Raw genomic sequence first — 23,870 nt, forward strand, 5'->3', positions numbered from 1 at the left:
CATCAAAGGTTACCAGGGAATTACCAATCTGTTAAAAAAAAAAAAAAAAAAAAGGATTCTCAAAGCCACCAAGACAATTCAGCCACTGTCTGCCCTCTGACTCTCCTCGTCAGCCACTTCAGGTTTTCCCAAGGCGACTGCAGGTGAGAACTTCAATCAAACCAGCAGGAGGATGAATGCTGAACGAGGAGAAACAGAACTTCCTGCTGCCTTAGCACCAGGCCCACAGAGAGGCTGAGCTGCTCCCTCATCTTGAGGACTCACCGTGAGCCTGAGCGAGCCCATCTCAGACACCTCCTCCCAGCGGTGGCCGCCAGGCAGGCCAGACAATGGAGTACAGGACAGGACTGGGCAGAAAAGTCAAGACACCTGGCAGACCCCAGAATGGGCTCATGCCATTTCCATCTTCCCCAAAGAAGCATGGAAGTCGAGAAGAGTTAGGGTTAAAACACAACAGCCCTGCTCCAACCACACCATCTACATACGGTCGCCCAGACGCACCCGCTGCTGGCCGCCTACATGTCCTGATTCATGCTGTTCTCTCCGGCTGCATAAGCTCAGGGAGATTATTTATTTCTGCCAAAGTTGGCATTTGATGTGGACATGATTACTGTTCAACTCCATGGACACCATGTGCCTGACTTTCTCCCTCGCTCCACTCTTGAAATCCTACAGATCCATCAAACCTGTCCTTGTCCCCACCACAGCCCTGACCTGGCACATTCCACTGTGGCTGCAGCTAATTGTTCTTGAGCTTTTATCACCTTTCTTGGCTTGGTGTCCCAGTCACCTTTGGCTTTACCAGACAAAGTCGCTCTTCCTCTAGGTAAACCCACTTCAGACTTCTACCTGGGCAGACAGTAGTGCTAAAGTCGGAATTCTCCCCACACTCCGACCTCAAAAATGGCAACCCAGGCAATGAAATGTCATTCGGCACTACAAAGAAATTAGCTACCGAACCACTAAAAGACACGACGAAATCTTACATGCGTGTTGTGTACATGTAGTACCTAGCCAATCTGCAAAGGCTACATGCAGTACAACTCCAGCTATATGTTATTCTGGAAATGGTAAGAGTATGGAGATAGTGGGAAGATCAGTGTTGGCCAAGGATGGGAGATGAACAGGCAGAGGGCAGTGAAAATACTATGTGACATTACAACAACGAATACATGTCATCGTGTGTTTATCCGAACCTAGAATGAGTCTTTTCAGTTTTTAAAAAACAAAGTCTTGGAGAAAATGATGCATGACTCTTCCCTCCCTCAGCCAACGAGGCCACAAGCACTGGATGTATGGGCATCCATCACTCACAGGAAATACCTCAGATGCCAACCATCCTCCGTGAAGGAGGTATGTCTCTGCCCACTTGAAGTTTATCAGGAAATACTGACAGGGGAAAAGCCACTTCAAGTATGATAAATCCAGCCATTTTACACATAAGGAAATTCCAGTTTTCCTTTTAATGTACATTGTATAGGCGTTTTATAAACGGCCTAGGGACAGGATGATCTTACAGGTTGCTATCTTGTTTCCTGTGCTCCCTGAGTGAGAAGCCTTCAGTCAGAGGACAGGTCAAAATAAATTACGTAGACAGACATCAGTTCCTTACACTGAATCCAAGTCCTTCAATCCAGAGACTCCAAAGCCACACAGGTCTTGACTGGCCGGCTAGATTGGTTCTACAGGTGCCACAGTGTACCTGTGTCTTCAGGCACCTGAACCTGCCACTTGGGCAAGGGGAATGCAGAAAGACCTAGAATTCAAGACATCCACTCAGGAAGTGTTAAATGTAGAACACGTTAGTGTTAGAACAACGCTCACTCCAGAGAACGTCCCGCTCTACCTGCCGAGCCGGGCTGTACGCCTCTCCCGGACAGTTACGTTTCCACAGCATCAACCCATTTTATAGACAGGAGGCTGAGAGTCAGAAGTCTCGACTTCCCTATCTCCCTCTATAAGGACCCTAGGATGACACGGGATCCCTTTGTATAATCCATAAAAATCTCCCCCTTCCAGCCTCCTTAACTGAGTCGCACTTGCGGAGTCTCTTTGCACAGGAGGGTCCAGGAGCTGGACGCGCACAGCCCTGGGCAGGGTCATGGTTCTGTCTGCCACACCCACTAGGCGTGTTTGAGACCAGATCTTAGGGACACTGAGCCTGGGAGTCCTAGAGGGTTTCAGGAATGGTCCCACGACAGAGGCCAGAACAAGACCCCATGTGGGAAGAGCAGAGTCACGGCTGCAGCCCAAGGCGGCCGAGGACTGAGCTGGGCAGCTTTAGCCCCCGCCCCCAGCCCAGTTCAGGTGCAAGAGAGAAGCAGGACGAGGGCTTGGAACTGAGCCCGAAGTTCCTCCCGACCTCCCTGCATTCATCTGCTTGGGCGGCCACAACCAAGCCCCCAGACAGGGTGGCTCAAATGACAGACCTACTGTGTCACAATGCCAGAGGCCACAAGTCCAAGAGGAAGGTAACGGCAGGTTGTTTCTTCTGAGGCCTTCTCAAGGGCACCTTCCCTCCTAGAAAGAAGGACCTCTGTGCGTCAGTGTCCTCCTCTCTCTCTGAGGACACTAGTTGTACTGGACAAGGTTCCACTGAATACAGATGCAAAAATCCTCAATAAATTCTGGCAAATCAGATACAAAAACGTATCAAAAAGATCATGCACCATGATCAAGTGGGATTCATCCCCAGGATGCAAAGCTGGTTCAATATACGGAAATCAATAAATGTGATTCACCAAATCAATAGATTTTAAAGATAAGAACCACATGATCATCTTGATAGACGCAGAAAAAGCATTCGACAAAATACAGCATCCCTCTATGTTCAAAACACTAGAAAAACTAGGGAAAACAGGAACTTACCTCAACATGGTAAAAGCCATCTATGCTAAGCCTCAGGCCAGCATCATTCTAAATGGAGAAAACTGAAGGCATTCCCTCTAAAATCTGGAACCAGACAGGGATGCCCTCTCTCACCACTTCTATTCAACATAGTTCTGGAAGCACTAGCCAGAGCTATCAGATAGATGAAAGAAATTAAAGGAATAACTATAGGAAAAGAAGAACTTAAACTAGCACTATTTGCTGAGGACATGATCCTATACCTAGCAGACCCAAAAGGTTCTACCAAGAAACTTCTAGAAGTAGTAAATAAATTCAGCAAAGTGGCAGGATATAAAATCAACACCCATAAATCAAAGGCATTCCTGTATATCAGTGACAAATCCTCTGAAATGGAAATGAGGAAAACTACCCCATTCACAATATCCTCAAAAAAAATAAAATACTTGGGAATCAACCTAACAAGAGAGGTGAAAGATCTATACAATGAAAACTACAGAACCCTAAAGAGAGAAATAGAAGAAGACCTTAGAAGACGGAAAGATCTACCTTGCTCATGGATAGGCAGAATTAATATTATTAAAATGGCCATACTACCAAAAGCACTATACAGATTCAATGCGATTCCGATCAAAATCCCAATGGCATTCCTTGCAGAAATAGAAAAAGCAATCATGAAATCCATCTGGAAAAATAAGAGACCCAGAATAGCTAAAGCAATCCTAAGCAGGAAGAGTGAATCAGGCGGTATAGCGATACCAGATCTTAAACTGTACTACAGAGCAATAGTAACAAAAACAGCGTGGTACTGGCACCAAAACAGGCTGGTAGACCAATGGTACAGAATAGAGGATACAGAGACCAATCCACAAAATCACAACTACCTTATATTAGACAAAGGTGCTAAAAGCATGCAATGGAGCATCTTCAACAAATGGTGCTGGGAGAACTGGAAATCCATATGCAACAAAATGAAACTGAATCCCTTTCTCTCACCATGCGCAAAAGTTAACTCAAAATGGATCGAGGAGCTAGGAATCAAACCAGAGATTCTGCATCTAATAGAAGCAAAAGTTGGCCCTGATCTCTATCACTTCTTTATCTCTTAAAGACTCTCCCAGCACATTCACCTTCTGAGGTCCTGGGAATTAAGATAACATTTGACACTTGGTAGACACAACTCATCTCCAAGCACTCAAAGCAACACACTGCAAATGCCCCAGGATTCTTCTCCCTCAGAGGAAGCCAGAGATGTGCCTCTTTTCCTAGAAACCGCTGGAATTTAAAAATCTCAAGCACCAAACTTCCTGCTTTGGTGGAGGTAGGGAGGCCAAGGACCCCCGGCCGACCAAGCCGTGACCCCACGGGGGCACAGCCAAGGCTCTCTTTGAAAAGCTGATCTTTAACAAAGTTAGTCTGGGATGTGGGGAGGATGGAGAGAGTGACGAGATTGTTTTTACGCTTGTACAAAGGACCACATCACACCCCAAAGCAGAGACGGAGACAGGCCCCTCCTCTAACCCAGAGGAAACGGGAATTGCTTGGGACGCTCCTGGCCTGGAAGAGGTGGTGCCTGGGAAGGTGGCCTCTGCTCCTGGGCCAAGCTCGTCACAGGGAGGCCTGCTGTGGAGGCAGGTGGGGAAATGGCTCCCAGGAGAAGCGCCAGGCACACAAGAGCACCTTTCTATCCCTACTTGAGGGAAGGAAGCTTCAAAATGTGCTCAGCTCCACCTCTCCATTTCAGGGCACGGCAGACATGGGACAGGAGAGACGGCCCTCCTGTGTCCGTCCTGGACAGTCTTCCTGCACACACCTCAGCATAGAGGACACATCAGGTGTCAATCACAGCCTCGTCAGACCCACCTGATGTCCACTGGGATACCCAGGTCAGCTATTAAAATTCTAAAATGCTTGAGTTGTGACTGTGACCACCACAGCCTCCCAGACCCTCAGGGACCTGTGCCACTCAGCCCCTCCCTCAGGAACCCCCATTTCCCCTAACCAGCCCCCAGAAATCCATGCTGACACCACTGGGGGTCCAGGACCTTGCAAAGCGGGTGTCTCCTCGAGGGGCCCAGGGTCAGGTGCTCTGAGCTTCCCCACATGGTGATTCCAACCCCACATCTCCCCTGCTTCTGTTCAAAACTCACATTACTCCCCCTCACACCTCGAGGGACAAAGAGAACAGCTGGATGCTCCCTGCCTCTCACGCAGTGTCCCCCTCACATGGCCAGGCAGTCACTGTTACCTGTGCACCCTGCCGGCGACCTCAGAGAAAGCCAGGAATCCCACCCCACCGTCCCCACCAGGCTGTGACAGGAGCTCCGGGGCCCACTCGGACCCGACGCTCTCTCCCGCCTCCTGAAAACTCATAATCATCATCATTACACGCAAATCAGTTCCCACCAAAATGATTTTCTGCTGGGAAAGTTAACATTTTAAAGCAGTTCCTGAAATAACATTGATACCGAGACAACAGTTGAGCGGGGCCTGGTGACTAAGAATGAATAGTCACAGAACTCCCTGCCAGGCTGCAAAATATTTATCATTTTTTTTTAGAAATTCAAATTATTTCACTGTACTTTGTATTGGAATCCATCATCATCTGAGATTTTTCCATTGACACAATGGGAAATATCAAAGAGGTTAAGACGTGCAACACCTTGGGAATATAAAAGCAGTGACTAAATTAAAATGCCGTCTGCAGCAGGTGTCACAGAGAGATGCAAATTTAAACAATGAGATACCATTTTCATCTCTCCAATTAGAAACTTCCTAGTTTCAAATGCTGGCAGGAGTTAGGTGACAGAATTACTTTAAGACACAGCTATAACAAAAGTGTCCAGTCGCCCAATTTTTCTAGAGACTAATGAACAGTATGCATCAAGATCCTTACATTTCTTTATGCACAGTGACCCACTAATTTGCTATAGGACTCTATTCAAAAATAAGAACCTGCAGTGCTGCATTTCATTAAAGATATTCACTGATGTGCTGGGGGATTTTTATTTTTTATTCTAATTTGTTTTATATGATAGCAGAATGCATTACAATTCATAACACACATGGAGCACAATCTTTATATCTCTGGTTGTATACAAAGTACATTTACGCCATTCGTGTCCTCATACCTGCACTTTGGATCATGATGTCCATCTCATTCCACCGTCTTTCCTACTCCCATGGCCCCTCCCTTCCCTCCCACCCCTCTGCCCTATCTAGAGTTCCTCTATTCCTCCTATGCTCCCCCTCCCTACCCCACTATGAGTCAGTCTCCTTATATCAGAGAAAACATTTGGCATTTGGCTTTTTGGGGATTGGCTAACTTCACTTAGCATTACCCTCTCTAACTCCATCCATTTACTGCAAATGCCATGATTTTGTTCTCTTTTATTGCTGAGTAATATTCCGTTGTGTATATATGCCACAGTTTCTTTATCCATCCATCTACTGAAGGGCATCTAGGTGGTTCCACAATTTAGCTATTGTGAACTGTGCTGCTATAAACATTGATGTGGCTGTGTCCCTGTAATATGCTGTTTTTAAGTCCTTTGGGTATAGACCAAGGAGAGGGATAACTGGGTCAAATGGTGGTTCCATTCCCAGTTTTCCAAGGAATCTCCATACTGCTTTCCATATTGGCTGCACCAATTTGCAGTCCCACCAGCAGTGTATGAGTGTGAAGTGTTGTTTTTAATAGCAACAAATTGGAAGAAATCTAAATTATTGAGTAAATTGTGTTGTGCCCACAGGATGGAACACAGTATACCAAAGTGATTGTAAATAATTTGAAATCGTCTTGGGAAGAATAAATTATAGGCTATCTATAAAATCATATAATAGTGTGTGTGTGTGTGTGTGTGTGTGTGTGCATACGAGGTAAGGAAAGAAGAACTGGAATGAGAATGTTAACAGCGGTTGTCTATGGATGAGAAGATTAAACTTGATTTTTATTTTCTTGATACTTCTCTTAATCTCATAAAACCTTTAAAGTGTGCCCACGATAGATTACTTTTGTATTAGCTGCAGTTATTTTTTATTAGTGCTTCAAGTACTTACCTCTTTGAGGTATATATGAACATATTTATAAATGAAATACAATGATGTCTTGAATCTGCCTTAAAACAATCCAGAAGTCGGGAATGAAGAGAGTTGGTGATTCAAACTAAAAACCTTCTTCTCAGCAAAAGAAATGATGGATAACATGAAGAGAGAGCCCACACAGTGGGAGAACATCTTTACTACACGCACATCCGAACACTAATTTCCAGGATATAAAAAGAACTCAAAAAACTTAACACCAAAAAAACCACAAATAACCCAATCAATAAATTGACTAAGGAACTGAACAGATACTTCTCAGAGATATACAATGAGGTCAGGCACAATGCATACGCCTGTAATCCCAGCGGCTTGGGAGGCTCAGACAGGAGGTTCGTAAGTTCAAAGCCAGCCTCAGCAATTTAGCAAGGCGCTAAGCAATTCATTGAGACCCTGTCTCTAATAAAATACAAAATAGGGCTGGGAATGTGGTTCAGTGGTCGAGTGCCCCCGAGTTCACTGGTACCCCCCCCCAAAAAAATACAATCAATCAACAAACATCTGAAACAACGTTCAACATCTCTAGCAATTAGAGAAATGCAAATAAAAACTGCTCTAAGATCTCATCTCACTCCAGTCAGAACGGCAATCATCAAAAATACAGGCAACAATAAGTGTTGGCGAGGATGTGGGGGAAAGGCACACTCACACACTGCTGGTGGGACTGCAAACTGGTGTAACCACTATGGAAAGCAGGGTGGAGATTCTTCTGAAACTGGGAATGGAACCACCATTTGACCCTGCTAACCCACTCCTCAGTCTATACCTAAAGGTCTTCAAATCAGCATACGACAGTGATGCAGCCACCTCATCGTTCACAGCAGCTCAATTCACAACAGCTAAACTGTGGAACCAACCTAGATGCCCTTCAGTAGATGGATGGATAAAGAAACTGTGGCATATACACTCAACGGAATATTACTCAGCAATAAAAGAGAATAAAATCATGGCATTTGCAGGTAAATGGATGGAGCTGGAGAATATCATGTTATGTGAAGTTAGCCAATCCCCAAAAACCAAAGACCAATGTTCTCTCTGATAACTGAGAACATTAGGGAGGGAGAGGGCATGGGAAGAAGGGAGGAACTCTGGACAGGGCAAAGGGGAGTGTGGGTGGGGAGGGGCGTGGGGCAGTAAGGTGGTGGATGAGACGGACGTCATTACCCCAGGTACCTGTGGGGCTGCACAAATGGTGCGTCTCTGCGTCAGGTCCGACCAGAGAAATGAAACGCTGGGCTCCACTTGTGCACAACGAAACGAAACGCATCCCACGGTCACGGGTAACTGATTAGATAAAAATAGGAAAATGTTTAAATAAATGAATAAGAGAGTGGGTGGAGTCCCCCAGGCCAGAGGCATGGCCAGGCACTGGTCACCGCCGAAGCTGGGGACATGGAGGTCACCACTCTAGTCTCTCTGGCTTCGTACCTCTTTGAAATTTTCCCTGATCCGAGTCTTTTCAATGCTGAGAAACAGCAAAGAGCGAAGGGGGGAAGGCGGGGTGGAGAAAACGCCTAACCCCAGTTGACAGAGGCCAGACCCACAGCCGGGAGCTGAAATTCGAATGTGGCAGGAGGCTCGGGTCCCCACTGAGGCTGCCATTTCCAAACCCCCACGAGTGGACGCCAGGCCGCCCCGGACACCCATCTTCTACAGACCCACGGTCCCTCCGCACGGTCCTGGATTCATCCCCCCAAGTCAACAAAGCCAGGCTTCCTCAGCCCCACAGAGACCTTAGCCATAATAGAACTCACCTGGGAAAAGACGCTGCCCTGGGTTTCAGCCCTAGAGCGTGGATATGGAGACAATGTGGATTCCAAATGCCACGCGCTCTTTCTGGCTAGATCCTCCCAACTTGAAGAGACAAGACAGAGCCGGGGACACTCAGCCATTTGTGAAACAAAACAGGAATCGGCAAAAAGCTCAGTGTTGTGATGGTAAGAAATGCCACCCAGAGGGACATTCAGAAGCCACCAGAACATCACTCAAGACTGGCACCTCGAGAAACGTGTCCAAGGGAGAGAGAAGCTAGACTGTCCGCTCCCTCTGGCCCTCCAAGAGCCACCTGCCCGCTCTGCAGCGCCCCCTTGGCCATGGTGATGGTGACCTGTGGGGGAGGACACCAGCCTCTGCTACATCAGCTCTCAGTTCACTGTAGACCCCCACCCTGCGACCACTGGGTGAGTTCTCCCCTCTTCTGTGTTCCCGTGACCCCTCAACACCCTGATCATGGCCCCAGCACAGTGAGTCAGGTCAGAGGGAACAAGTGGATCACAGATGTGTCCACAGAATAGTCTGGACCAAGGCACAGGCTCGATCACTGAGTGAAGAATGGACATATTAATAAATCAACACACACAGTGTTTCCCCCTTATCTGCAGAGGACACATTCCAAGACCCCAGTGGATGGTGAGACCATAGCTAGTGCCAAATCCTACATACCTATGTTCTTTCCTATATGCATATCTCTATGATAAAGTTTGATTTATCCATTAGGCACAGTACAAAATTAACAATAACTAATAACGAAATAGAACACTGTAACAATATATTGTAATGAAGACTGTGAATGTGACTTCTTTCTATCAATCTCTCTCTTTCCCTCTCTCTCTCTTTCTCTCTCTCTCTCTCACACACACACACACACACACACAGCTGATCTGATAACTAAAAACAGCTACTGAGTGACTAACGGGCAGGTAGCATACACAGGACGGATACACTGGACAAATGGATGGTTCCCACCCCAGGCAGGTCAGAGCCTAAAGGCATGAGATTTCATCACACTGCTCCAAACAGTACACAATTTAAAACATAAGATTATTTCTGGAATTTTCCATTTAGTAATTTTTAAGCCATCGTTGATTGCAAGTAACTGAATCTGCAGAAAGGGAAACCATGGGTGTGGGGTACTGTTGTGAATCAGTTCCAGGGAGGCCTGTGCAGGGGTCTCAGGGGGTCTGTGAACTCCTACAACTGCACACACTGGGCCTACATGTGCGTAACAATGTGGGAAGAAGTCATAACCTTTATTAGGTTATAAAGTGGCCATGGCTCCCCAGACACCAGCCCTGTATCGCCTTGAATTCTTTGAGTGAGTGTGCAGGCCAAGCCCTTGTGTTCTAGAGTGAGCTGTTTTTGTTTTGGCAAAAAGACATTGTCAGAGACCAATGAAAAATGGGTGACCCCTTTCAAGTCTAGGCCGAGACTTAAAAGAGAAGACCCTTCTAATACACCAGCTCCAGCAAACCTTACAGATCAACTGCCACTCAATGAACATTCTTCCTCTTCAATGGGGACGTGGAGGGAGGCGGGTCTGGAGATATCCACGCCTCGACTGCATAAATATTCTTTCTGAACACTATATGCTGTTTGGATTTTTTAGTCTGCACGTGATCCTCTTTTCATAATAAATGTGTAATCACAAACAGCACAGCCATTTCCATCATGGGGAAAGTTATAAAATTTGGAAAGAGAAGGCATTTGGAAAGCCGACCAAGTCAACTTGTTTTTTTTCATTTTTGTTTTTGTTATTGTTGCTGTTGTTTGGGTTTCTTTTCCTTGAAGGAGTGTGGAGAGGGAAATAGAAGTAGTAGAGAAACAACAGAATTGTACCCAGGGCATTTTGCCTTTAGCAAATGTTCAAAAATGCAGGGGAGCCAGGTGCAGTGGCACACACCTATAATCCCAGCTGCTCAGGAGGCTGAGGCAGGAGGATTGCAAGTTCAGAGCCAGCCTCAGCAACTTAGTGAGGCACTAAGCCACTCAGCAAGACCCTGTCTCTAAATAAAATACAAAATTAGCTGGGAATGTGGCTCAGGGCTAAGCACCCCTGAGTTCAATCCCTAGTATGATCCCCAAAAGAAATGCAGGGGAGAATAATAGACAAAGAAGAAAAATCTGACAATTGAAAAATCAGAGAGGGGTCTGCCAGTCTCTGGAATGTGAATGTGTGATGACAGTAAGTACAAAACTAGGAATCTGCTTCAATAAGTAAGCTGGTTCACGCCGTGCAAAAACTCCCTATTTAGAGATCATCAGCAATTATTCTAAACATTGTCTTCTGCAGATGAGCTTCTTAGCCAAAAACATTTCCACTAGTAAATACGAGGCGCTGACCTAGTTAAGCTTATATTTATATGTGTGTGAGAGTTGAGTTGATATATACATAGGTTTCCTGCTTTTCAAATATCATCTACCCTTCAGGATGATGTAAAGTCCCTTGGGGATTTAAGGGGATGATGCAGGGATCATAAATTCCTCCCCCATGCCAGGCAAATTTATACTGAATTACTCACACACTTGGAGAAAGTGAAGACGTTGGTTTGCAGCCAAATCTAAGGGCCTAAAGCACCAGGGCTTGGGGATTTAAAAAAAAAAATCAAGGATTTGAGAGGTGCAGAGTGTCTGGAAGAGAAAGAGCCTCCGAGGTGACCCAGCCCAGCCCTGCCAGCTCAAGTCAAGTCTCAACCTCATTCCTGACAGTCAGGCGCCCGCCACTCAGCTCAGTTTCATCCTGACAGATACTTCCTATTTGTGGAGCCCTAATTCCAAAGCTCATTCCTCACATCAAGCTGAAACTTCACTCCTTAGCATCCGGCTCTCAGCTCTGTCCCCGAACAATGACAACAAAAAACATCAACCCTCAACCTTCTACATAGGCCATGGGGTGTGTGGATGCACCTCTCAAATCCCCTCTGAGATTTCCCTGCTCCAGGCTCAACATCCAGAAATAGTGCTTCTGAGGCTCTGAACATATTTCATTTAGAAACTACACAATCCTGAGGGTCCCTTCTCCGAGCCCATAGAAATTCCCAACATTCATTCTTACACATTACCCTCTAGAACTGAGTGAAACTCTAGAGACGGTGGCACCAGTGTTGCTGGAGACCATCAGCTGTACCACTAAGGCTCTCACAGAAGAAAGCTTTGCAGCCATCACCTATTATTCTCAGAGAAGAATCCTGGACTGCCAGTCTCCACCAGTGAGGTTTGAGGAGTAGAAATGTGGACCAGTGCTGGCCACTGAGATAGAAGAAGTAGTCTACTGTAGTAAGAGGATAAAGATTCTAGGAAGAAAAAAATACTTGTTCTGCTTTCCATTTTCTTTCTGTTTTGAATAATGGCAGGTGAGGATGTGATGACTGGAACAGAGGCAGCCACCTTGTCACTAGATAAACCAACTGCTGAGGAAGGGAAGGCAGAAGGACTAGGAAGAAGCTGAGTGCTTTACAGTTATTAAGTCCCTGAACCAGACCTGGGGTTCCTTGTTACTTAGTAATGCTGAATGTCTCAGTGGGTCAAGCCACTGTGGGCCAAACAGCCTGTTACTTGTGCAGCTGAAAGCACCCTCAATGACAGAGACAGTGTAATAGAGCTACATATATATTCTAAAATGAGGGAGGTGTAGCGTGTGTGTGTGTGTGTGTGTGTGTTTGTGTGTGTGTGTGTGTCTTAGAATCTGATGAACTTCTGGTCAAAGCAAAATAAACGAGGAAACAAACAAAGACCCGTAATTGGGTACCACAGGGTTCAGTGCTCACCGAGACCAGGCGGTTAACTAATGAGTGAATCAGGCTAGATCTGAGATAACAGAGCGGGAGGGTTGGGGTCAACTTAGAAACGCTCTGCACATCCAGAGACACGAGCATTTTCATCACAGGGCCATCAGCAGAACAGAGGAAAGGAGCCAGGGGCAGGGAGGAGAGGAGGAAATGGGAAATACTGAGGAATTATATTGGCCAAATTATATTGCTGCACTGTGTGCACGTGTGAATGTATAACAAGGAATCCACCATCATATACAACTCTAACGCACCAGTAAAAAACCCGGAAAACACGCAAGCATTTTTAAACACCATACTAGTGGGGAAAAAATGCCTCCATACGCCAGCCCCAGCCTGCAATCCTTCAGCTCCCAACCCTCGCACAACCCACTCCCTCGTTAGTCTGGGGAGCAGGCATCCCCCTTCTTCCAACAGTGCAAATGCTTCTCGATCCCCTAGGGAGACAGTGGTCAAAGGGCTAAACTTTCCTTTATAAGACAAATAAGTTCTGGAGACCTCACGCACATCCTGGTGACTACACTTAATAAGTGCGTATCATATACTTGAAATGTGCTGAGACTAGAAGTGAAGTATTCTTGCCACAAAAATTACAAGGGTGGTGATGTGCCGGGAGGGGTCATTAACGAACTCGACTGTGACGATCAACTCACGAGGTAAGCCAAGACACCACGTGGGACGCCTTCCATGTCCTCGGTCCCTATTTGTCCGGTTTACCTTCCCTGCAGTCTGTGATGCTGATCCACCCTTTCCCTCTGGAAAGAGCCCTGAATTTTTACTTCATCACCAGCATCTTAATCATTTTAGTTCAGACAAACAAAATAGTAACAGCAAAATCTGTTGTCTGAGATACAAAATCTCTCCTGTCTGCGTTGAATCTAATCCCCTTCCCTAAATCATCTGGACTCCCAGTCACTGCCTGGAAAATGTAATAAAATAAGAACAAAGAACAGGAACCCAAAGACCTCGTTTCTTGTGCTATGGCTCAAAATAAATCCCCACTATTTCTGGGAGCTTCATTTCCTCATCTGAAAATAGGGATTCTTTAAACAGATATTTTGGGGGGATTGCCAGATTCCCCAGGTGACCACTAAGTCATCAATCCTTGGCAGAGATAAAGTGAGAAACTAGAGACACCGCCACCCTACACCCTAAACCCAGGCTGACATATGCTCCGCTTGGTAGAACCATTTAGTGCAAAGGTCGAAGAGTCGGTCTCCCTGGCGAGGGCTTCCCATCGCCCACCCTTAACCTCCCGTTTGCTGCACGGAGCTCACGGCAAGGGCTGAGAAGATACAGGAAGCTCTGTTCGTTCCAACTGAGCACATATGAGTCATTTCACACCGGACCCCCTGTTTCTGGGTGTTCTGTGGGATTCTCTCCCAGCCTCCTGCAGGGGATATCTCCTTATCACTGTATAACCTCCAAGCCTGCTTATGGTTACTAGAAAAGTCCATGTACACTGGAGAAAAAATAAAAAACACAGAATGATGACAGCTGTATGACGAGCCGGGCCCTGAGCCAGGCTCTTTATCCCATGTAGGTCTCAGAACTCCGGGGACCAGATGCCATCCTTGTACCATCTTACTGAGAGAGACACTGAGGCTTAGAAATAAAAACCCTCTCCCCATGTTCACCTAGCCAGGCAGTGGGGAGACCCGAAACCCAGGCCACCTGATCAAGGTCCAACTGACAAACCACTCGATCCACCCCGCTATGAGTCTCCCCCCGAAGACAACCTCTGTTCACATTCTGGCCAGACTTCCCTTAAGAGCACATAAAACTTAGTGAGTTGGGAGTCTTCCAGACAATATCATCCCAAACTCTCACTTTGCAAGAACTGGAGAAAGGTCAAGGGCCTTCCCCAAGGTCACACTGGTATTTGGAAATGGAATCTAGTCTAAGGTTTTCTGGAATCATCCAATGCAAGCGGACCAGAAGTGGTTGCCTGAGAACTGTGTCGAGAAGGATTTAAGACCTGGGTGCAACCGGAGGCTGATGACGGTGGCGTCAACGTGGAGGTGTGGCCGTGTGCACTCTCACCACCCTCCCCGGGAGCAGCCCCTGGAAGGGAAGATTGCCAAAGAAGGGCTGCTTCCTAAAGACCCCATGTTTTGCTCACCAATATCAGGGGATGTCCACCCCACTGCCTCAGGGCCAAGCACACACACAAATGAGGGGAGTGGGCAAGTTGGGGGCTAAAGAAAGGAGGGGTGCCTTGGTGGGTGTGGGGGCGATGGGGGGATGACTCATCTCCAGCTACTTGGATTTATTTATGTTTTTTGTGTGTGGTGCTGGGGATCGAACCCAGGGCCTTGAGCACGCGAGGCAAGCGCTCTACCAACTGAGCTCTATCCCCAGCCCCCAAATTTGCATTTTTAAATGCGATTTAAACTTTGAAATGTTGACGACCAATTCAAAGTGGAAAGCTAAAGAGGGTGGGGGATGTAGGGTAAACAAGACACACCTTCAACAACCTTAGAACCTCTCGTTCCTCAACGGCCACTTCCACGGTGCGTTGGTAGAGGCCACCAGCGAGCCACAGACCTGAGGTCCAGCCCAGGCTCCTCCTCTGACCCCCTCTTTCTCTTCCTTCCCCCCCACCCCCTACAGAACCCTCTTCCAGTGAGGCTCCCGTGGACGGACCCCTTCCCCAGGCACCAGATCACTGCTCTCCAAGGTGCACCCCAAGGCCGATAGCCCCGAGGGCACCTGGCAGAGCTCTGGGGCCCGCTGGGAAGCCGCCTGTGGCTCTCTGGTGACTTAGAGGAAGGGAGGGTGAGGACAGCATCCGACTGCTCCTCCGAGGGCTGAAGACAGGCACCCCCTCTCCTGGGGGCTGCTGGTGCCTCCGAAGCCAGAGTCCGGGGTCCCATGACATCCGCTCTGGTGTCTGCCCTTCCCATGAGCTTTTGGCATGGAACAGGAAGGCCTGTCCCTCACGCCCCAGCTCCAGGGCTGCTGGGGAGGACAGCACCAGCTTCTACCTCCTGCTGACGAGCTCTCCTCAGCTCCACAAACCTTCCTATGTGACCCGCCCCCGTGCCTGTGAGTCCCCAGGAGGGCAAGTCATTCTGTCCCTGGAGGGAAGGGAAGACTTGGCCCACGCGTGTGATGAACAGGAGCTTAGGGACCCAAGGCCAGCAGAATCACCCCAACCCCACAGATATGCTCCCCCGGAATCCACAGCAAGCTCACCTCAGAACCTACGGCTTGATTCATTCAGTCAACAAACATTTACCAAGCAGCAGATGCAGAGGGCAGACCAGCACACAGTGCCAAAAGGACTCACGTCTGGACCCGAAATGAGCGAACCAGAGGTGGGGAAGTGGAGGGATGGTTTAAACAGTGGTGGTGTGAACAGGACACCCGCAGCCATTGAAAAACCAAGTTGGAGAAGCCTATTTAATGAGGGAAAGTTCCAAAAATATCTGATCAAGTTTTAAAGAGCAGAAAAACAGGTTGGGAAATGAAAGTGTCTCAAAATCAGAGTGAACGCACGCGGTAGATTCCCTCTTCTGTCTCTAAGACGTAGAATTTCTACAGAGATCTGTAGTTATTTTAAAATTTACACAGTATTGCTTGGAAATGAAAAAAGGAAGTCACAGATCAAAACTACAGAGGACTTCCCCAAAAATGCGTAAATTAAAAGACAAGAGTCAAGACTGGGGCGGTGGGGAGCGGGCAGCTCGGTGGTAGAGCATGTGTCCACTTACTATCACAAGGCCCTGGGTTCCATCTTCAGAGAGAGAGAGAGAGAGAGAGAGAAGGAGGGAGGGAGAGGGAGAGGAGGGAGGGACTCTACAACTTCAAGTAGGAATCAAAGCCACATGATCCTCAGGGGAATGGTGCCACGTGAGCCATGGGAGCCCAGGTCTCAACACCCCCTGGGGAAAGGGGACAGACAGCAGAATTGTGCTGCTGGCTACGACTGGGGCTGGAACATAGGTCCCACCACCAAGAGTCACAGCCCAAGAGGAGACCCCTGTCTGAGTCAAGGAACTAAAACCAGGTCCCCCGTGGGAGACGAGGACGCAGGCCTGCACCAGCTCCATCCAGTGGGAGAAGGCTGTGGGCCGAGCGGCTGACACAGCCCTGAGGGAAGTCCTCACCGTTACAGGTAAGGGACAGAGGGAACCCTAAAGTCACCCTGAAAATCAGCTCAAACAAAACCTAGAGGACCCAGGAGACCTCGGATCCACAGCTCTGCACTCGGGAGGGTTTGTGACTGAAGAAACGAAGACGCTGGGCGATGAGAGAAAGAGTGTGTGACAAGAAGGACCCCGGGGGCCGAGGAGGGGATCCCAACATGGGGAGAGCTGCTCAGAGAAAGTTAGGGAGAAGGGACCAGTTAGGCACCCGGGGAATACAGCCGATCATTGTGGAAGTTAAAAACTCAGAGAGGCAAAATAATAGACCAGCCACACATCAACCGAGGTAGTTAACGGGAAATCTCCCCAAAGCACCAAGAGAGAACCCAGAAAAACAGGAGACGCGGTCAAGGAACCACAGTGTGCGTGGACCCAGAAGGAGAGAACAGAGACATGGCAGAAAGGAAACTTCAACAGCGGGCTGAGATTTTTCCAGAATCAAAGAAATACCTGAATTTTCTAAGAAAAGGCACAGAATGCAAAGTACAACAAGCAAACCCCACACAGCGGTGTGCTCCCAAATCTGTAACGTAATCAACCAACAAAGCCTAGAAGGAGATACAGCAGAATGGCCGCAGAACCTTTTCCTGGTGACACTATTGGGAGCAAAATTTTAATCTCTTCTTTAAACTTTAATGTCGTTTCTAAGTGCTCCGCAATGAAAAGACACCTTTTTATAAAGTGACCGTGGAAGAGGAGCATTTGTGATTTCAAATACACAGATACACACACACACACGTGTTTTTTTAACCTTCCCTCGATGGACTCAGTCCTTTAGCCGAGGAGACGAGATGCATACAGAAAGCAAAACCCAAGCAGCCACAGCCTCGGACGATGGCTAAAGTCTGTGTCTTGACGAGTCCCAGGACACGGAGCAGGAAAACCAAGGTCCAGCCATTCACTGGACTTGCTGGGGGACCATTCCTGCAGCCAGAGTGTCTGTCCCCCAGGCAGAGCCAAAATCACCAAACCAAGAGAAGACTAGAACATCAAGCACTATTTTCACCTCTGATTTAATTATATTTCAGGACCACCAACTGATATGGGGAAAATTAACACCTCCGCTGTAAATTAGATTAACACCACAAAATCTGCCAGTCAACATTTCAATTATGATAAGGCTTTGTTCTTTTCCTCGTGTAAGCTGAGGGAAAGAAGAAAGTGTGTGTGTGTGTGTGTGTGTGTGTGTGTGTGAGTGTGTGAGTGTTTTAACTGATACATTAACAGCCATCCTTACCCATGGGGCACTACTACACTGCCAATGGAGAAGTGAAAATGATAAGATGTGTTCTGGACAATTTACCAAGTCATCGTCATCATAGGGGGAGACACAGGTGCCCTGCAGATTTGGAGAGGTTGAAGCTTTGGGGTCATAACGCCATCGGCATGCCCAAGAAACGCAGAGTTTTAGGACACGTCCCAGGCTGCCTTTGGAGCCAAATAAACACCACACGACACTCAGCTCTAAGGGAACAGGTGGCAAAGGCACGTGCCAACTAGATGTGTTACTAATGGAAGGAGAGGCTCTTCCCATCTCAGATGATTTCTTTCCTTTTTAAACACATTCAGGTTTCTCAAAATATCGCCCTTTCAAACGTCACCTGCCCATCCCACAAATGGGACCCAGCATCTGCCCCAACACTGTCCCCACTGACTTCTTGACTCCCAACCATCTGGCCTCATCCCCAACAGTTCCACCAGAATCGCAGGCAGGGCAGCCTCCCCCAGACGACGCTGAAAACCCAACCACAGTGGGGGGTTTCCAACCTCCTCCGCCATTTTTGAGCCGATGGATTCTTTCTCTCCCCTCCTGTCCATCCCTCCTCAACCTCTCTAAAATCCCGCCTTCCCTGGAAATGACCTTTCTTTCCTGCCTCTGCCTTTTCCCGATTCATACTTCCACCCGCATCTTCATAGGCGGGGAGGGGGGTGGTCCCCTAGGACCACCTGCTGCCACCCACATCCACTGATGTCTCAAAACTCGCTTTGTCATGGTCCCTTCCAGGGAAGGCAGGGGCTGGTCTAGGCGGTCAGAGCCTGACATTCACTGGGTGAAGTTTCACGGGTGGGCAGGGTCATTGCTTAGCAAGGGGGTGCTGGTCCATGAACACACCCCGTTTCTGGTTTTCTGCCTACAGGTAGGTGGGTAAGTCAGGGGAGAGGCTGCACACCCACCTGTCAATCAGTCTTAGAAGACAGACAACTGGAAAGACACTCAGGACTACCAGACCCAAGCCACCTTCCCGGATTCTCCTCAAATCAGAGTTTTCCCCTAGGCTGTGTGGGGGCCCCCTTGGTTCTAGAAATTTCCCCTTCAATATGGTTGATGGGGAGGTGGGATCACAGGAGGTGGGATCGTGGTGATATTTAGACCCCATGGTAATATTTAGAAGCACTGCCCCGGCCCCTGCTGGACACCGCTGTTCTCCCTCCTGGCCGGTCCTTCCTGCGTACAAGCCCTCAAGCCGCTGCACCACGCACCACTCGTCGCTCAGCACCTCCCAAGCAATGAGGCTTGCTTCCGGGCTTCCTGAAAAATGGGAACGGCCAAAGGACAGGACGGGCTTGACTTGGTGAGATGTAAGATGGCAGCTTGAGACCAGAAAACCAGCTATCTAGTCCCATCCCCCACGATGCCGTCTAGCGGAGTCTCTAAACTCCATCGGAAAGTTAGAGGAGACTCTGGTAAGGCCCCAGGCCCTTTCCACTTCTGAAATGGCCCATGCACTAGGGGCAGAGCACGGCCACTTCTTTCATCCAAGAAAGGAGCACCCAACACTGAGAGGTAGCTGGGAGGACATTCGCCCACACGCAGGGAGCCGCTAGCCTGCAAACCATTTAAAAAGAATGTTTAATGAGATGTCACATCCCTGGCGCACTTCAGCGGAATGTGTTGCAGCCCAGGAGGCCTGAAAGAATTAATACAATTCCCAGAGGGGCCGGTGGGAAGTGCTGAGCAGAGCCAGAATCGGATTTGGTGGAAATAAAAGTGCTCTGAGAACGTCAAAGGGAAAGAGACAAATGTCTGCGTGCCGACTAGGATGTCGCCTGCCATCGGAGGAACCTCTCCATGAAGGTCTAGGGGCTGGGGACCAGCACACCCCTTCCTCCCCTTCCGGACCGACTGCATGGAGTCAGAGTGCACCACACCTCGGTCCTTCCTTCTCTCATTCTTCCGTTTTCCTTCTCCCTTCCAACCTTCCCCTCTCCCTCCAATTCAGCAAATCCGCCATCAGGCCCTCACAACATCTCACGCAAACCTTCAAACCCCTCTCCCCTCTCCAACCAGTGCTCCCTCCCGAGCTGCCCGCAAAAGGACCTTCGCTGTCCCCCTAAGCCAAGAGATTTGGGCGCACTCTCTTTCGTCTTGAAACTCTTCCATTTCAAGACCAAGATCCATTATTGGGTGCCAATTACTCCTGTGAGGGTCTCAGAGCCCCTGCCCCGAGGACCATCCCTACACAAGGGTCATGTCCGGCAAAGGCCAGGGCCCCTGCCCTGGGCCTGGAGTCACTTCTCCCACTCAAGCCCATAGGGAGAGGAGGGTCCCTCCAGGCCCCTCTAGCCTAAGGCTTCTCAGACTGCCGGCCCCTAGAGTTCATCACCCAGGGCCCCGAGAAGCAGGATATTTTCTGTCCTTTTGTATTTTACCTAAAATCTCACCACAATAGACCCACCTTTATTATGTCTTTCAAGTGATTTTTGTCACTTGTCACAAGAAGGAAAAGGGGGACACTTTCCCACGCCATCAGGTAAAGTCAATATTAGAGGAACCTGAGCCGTTCTGCTCCAGTGCTCCGGGCTCCCTCTGCGCGCTACTTGCAACCTCTGAGCATTTCCACCTCCATTCCTCCTCCCACTTCCGCATTTTCCACTTTCTCCGTGGCACCCTCGGTGCCCCCAAGGACCTCACTCTCAGAACCAAGGCTAAAGCCATTTCCACTCATTTCCCAGTGGGGCCAGAGGTCAAGACTCCTCCCGCCTTCGGATTGCTGGGGGACAGGCCCGGGGAGCCCGAGGACCTGCGTGGCTGCCACAGATGGCGGGCGCCCTCCGGGTCCCGGCCGCCCATCTCCTCCGGGTCTTACCTTGTCAGCCATGATCATAGATGCGCCCCCGTGGATGCCCAGGATGGGGATGAAAGTCTGTGAGGAGATAAAATCCAGCATCTGGGCCACAGCCTCTTGGTCGGTGTCGTCCCCAAACACCAGGCCGTGGATTCGTGCCCCGGACATGAGGTCGCACACGTGCGTGATGAGGCTCTTGGGGTCGGTGCGGTTCATCAGCAAGGCCACCACGTTCACGTCCAGGGGCAGCCCCGCTGCCTGCTCGGGGCCCCACAGGTTTCGAAGTTGGCGCTCTGTCACGTCGTGGCTGTGACCCAGCAGCACCGCGATGTTCAGCGCTGGGGGACCCTTCTCCGCCGCCGCGCCCTGCGCCGGACCGCGCCAGACCAGAAGGGCCGGCAGCACCAGCAAGGTCCAATAGCCCAGTCTGCCCATAGTCGCCACTTACGGTCCCTGCAAGGTGGAGAGCGAGAGGCAGGGCGGCGGTGAGCCAGGGGCCCGGATGAAAGGGACTGCCCAGCGGCGCCGGGCGCGGAACCCAAGCCCAGCACGAGCCGCTGTGGTCACTCGCTCCATGCCCGGTCCCCGACGCCAGGCAGACCTCTCGACCCATCTACCACCCGACCTGCAGCTCCGGGCCGAGCCGATTCTCCACCCCTGTCCCCAAGCCCATTCTCGAATCCCGCCTCCTTCTCCTCCCCCGTCTCCAGTCGTTTCCCCATCCTGGGCTCTGAGCACATCCCCCACCACGCTCCCCAAGTTGGCTGCAGTCTGCAGCCCCCGAGGGCCCAGGCAGCCATGGACCCCGCCCAGCCGGTGGATGCACCGGGCAAATCCTCTCTCCACCGTCTACCCCCCGGGGTAGCGCAGACCAAGTTACCGACCCCGCCCCCTGCTCACGCGGAGCGAACTACAGTTCAGAGCCGGCGCGCGGAGGCGGCCCCGCTCTCCTCGCCTCCCTGAGCCCTGAGCTAGTTGACTGGCCCCACCTCCTTCGAGCCCACCCGGGGCGCTAGCACCGCTGCAGACCAGCTTCTCTCCTACAGGATTCACCCCAAGTGCTTGGAAGCCAGGATGCTCGCTTTTGAGTCCAGGCTCTGTGGAGCCTGGGGGAACTTGGGGCCTGCCCCCCCCTTGAGCCCAGGGGCCACGGAGCGGCTTTCACTCAATTGCCAGCGTCCCAGGACCCGCCCCCTACACACTCGCGTGCACACAAGCGCGCACACAAACACCCTCTCTCACGCGCGCCATGTGCAATGCAGAATTCCGGAGAGTAGGCGCGTCCCCCCGCGGGCCAGCGCGTAGGAGCTGGCAAAGAACGTGCGTGGGGGGAAAGGTAGGCTCCCAAGAAGCTCTCAGACAGACGAGGACGGTGCAGCCCCTCCCCGGCCTTTCCACTGCGAACCCTATTGCCAAATCTTAGATGCACGTGGGCAGTGGGCTGCACACGCTCACGGACCACGCGCGCTTTTCTGCGCACATCCGCAGGCCGCCGTAGAGATGCCCACGGCCGGCAGGAATCCCCACACGTCCTCAGGCGGTGCCCACGCATGTGTCGCGACAAGAGTAGAGCCGCGCTTGCCTGTTAATACCAGCACTATCGTGCACGCGTGTGCAGGCGCGCGCCCCTCTGGCCAGCCACTGTTGGAGCCGGGGGAACTTGGGGCGAACTCGCACCGGCCTTGGCATTCTTTGGGTGAGCACCGCGGAGTGCGGGGCCGCAGCGCCCCCTGGTGCTCCTCTCGCGCCTCACTACTGGGCTCCCTCTCCCGCTTTCTCTTCTCCCTCTCTCCTGATCCCTCTCCCGCTCTCCCTCCAATCGAGCCTCTTTCCTCCCGGCCCACCGAACCCATATCTCCCGCTGGGACGTACCTGTAGCCGGAGAAGGTAGAGGATGCAGTGGGGCGCGCTGCGCGCACGAGCATCTCGGCCGCCTCAGCAGCCACCGGGTTTAGCGGGTTCCCGCATGCTGCGGCCCCCGCGCGCTCCCCTGGCTGTCCCGCGCTGTCCGCATCGCCCCCACGGGGGGCGGCTATCCCAGCCGGAGGCTCTGCAGCAGGGCTCTACCGGGGCGGAGGAGAGATGGAGAAGCAGGGTCAGCCCCCGGCCCGGGGAAGGGGGGTTGAGGGGAAAGCTGCATCTGCAATGCTCACTGCCCCCCTGTGCGCCCTGGGGGCTCGACCAGAGAGGGGAAGCTGAAGCTCAGTGCCCAAGACGCCCTCAGTGCGGATCCTCGGTCCCTGTGGCTGATAACTGTAGCTCCACTCAGGGGCGCTCGGCAGAATGGGAGCCCCAGGTTGGCCACCCACGGGAAGCTAACTGGGTACCTCCACCCTCTCGCCCCCTACCACCTCCCCGGAGCCGGCTGCTGGGAGTTGTGCGACCGGGAGCTGCTGAGCGAAGGGGGTAGGGAGAGAAAGAGGAGGGAAGGAGGGGGCGCTGGCGGAGTTTGCGACGAGCTGGCAGGAGGAGAGGGGGAGGGAAGGACGCGGGCACCCGCGGTCCCGGATCCCCGAGGGAGGTGCGATCACTCCCACGTAGCGACCCTCTCGCGGTCCTGCCGCCCCCTCCTCTCCAGCCCTTCCACCAACCCCCTTCCCCAGGGGGCCTCCGAGGCTCCGCGTCCCGCGCCAGCACTCACCGCAGCCTCTCTCCACATAGTTCTCAGCAGTGGCCGCTCCTGGTCATCTCCAGGGCTGATGGCTGCGGCCGTGACTCTCAGCGCTCACCCGGCCCCATGCTCCGGCTAAGCCCTCGGAGCCCGCTCCAAGAGCCCCAGCTCGCTTCCTGCCCCGCTCCGGACGGCAGCCGCCTGGTCCTCGGAGCGCGCCGGAGCACCCTGTCCGCAGCCCAGCTCCAGGCGGGTGTGTGTGAGGCGAGTGTGTGCGAGAGTGGATGTGGGAGCGCGCGCGCGCGTGTGGCCGGGGATCCCCGCGGTCCCCGGCCGAGAGAGGCGCGGGCGGGGGAAGGCTGCTCCCTCGGGGCCCTGGGCTGCGGGGCCAGCTCGGCTCTGGGCGTTCGGTTCCCCGCTCCTCCGCGGGAGTCCAGAGCGCCTGGCCACCCTGGTTCACAGCTCGGGCCAAGCCAGGTTCCTGGGGCTTGCTTCTGCCGCGGTCGCCTCCGAGGAAGAGGAAGAGGAA

The 23,870-nt window shown here is 51.0% G+C and overlaps 1 protein-coding gene across 1 annotated transcript in view; it reads right to left on the bottom strand.

Annotated features, from left to right (window-relative positions):
• The window catches only part of Grin2a (glutamate ionotropic receptor NMDA type subunit 2A), a 323,436-nt gene extending 300,777 nt beyond the window's left edge, over positions 1-22,659 (bottom strand). The window contains exons 1-2 of the mRNA XM_027940847.2: positions 22,603-22,659; positions 20,752-21,183 (exon numbers count right to left, since the gene is read on the bottom strand). Coding sequence (XP_027796648.2) covers positions 20,752-21,165 — 414 coding nt within the window. The 5' untranslated portion in view covers positions 21,166-21,183; positions 22,603-22,659. The remainder of the gene's footprint in view (positions 1-20,751; positions 21,184-22,602) is intronic.
• Positions 22,660-23,870: the final 1,211 nt, after the last annotated feature.

This window comes from Marmota flaviventris, chromosome 19 (genome assembly GCF_047511675.1).
Source record: "Marmota flaviventris isolate mMarFla1 chromosome 19, mMarFla1.hap1, whole genome shotgun sequence".
NCBI lineage: Eukaryota > Metazoa > Chordata > Mammalia > Rodentia > Sciuridae > Marmota > Marmota flaviventris.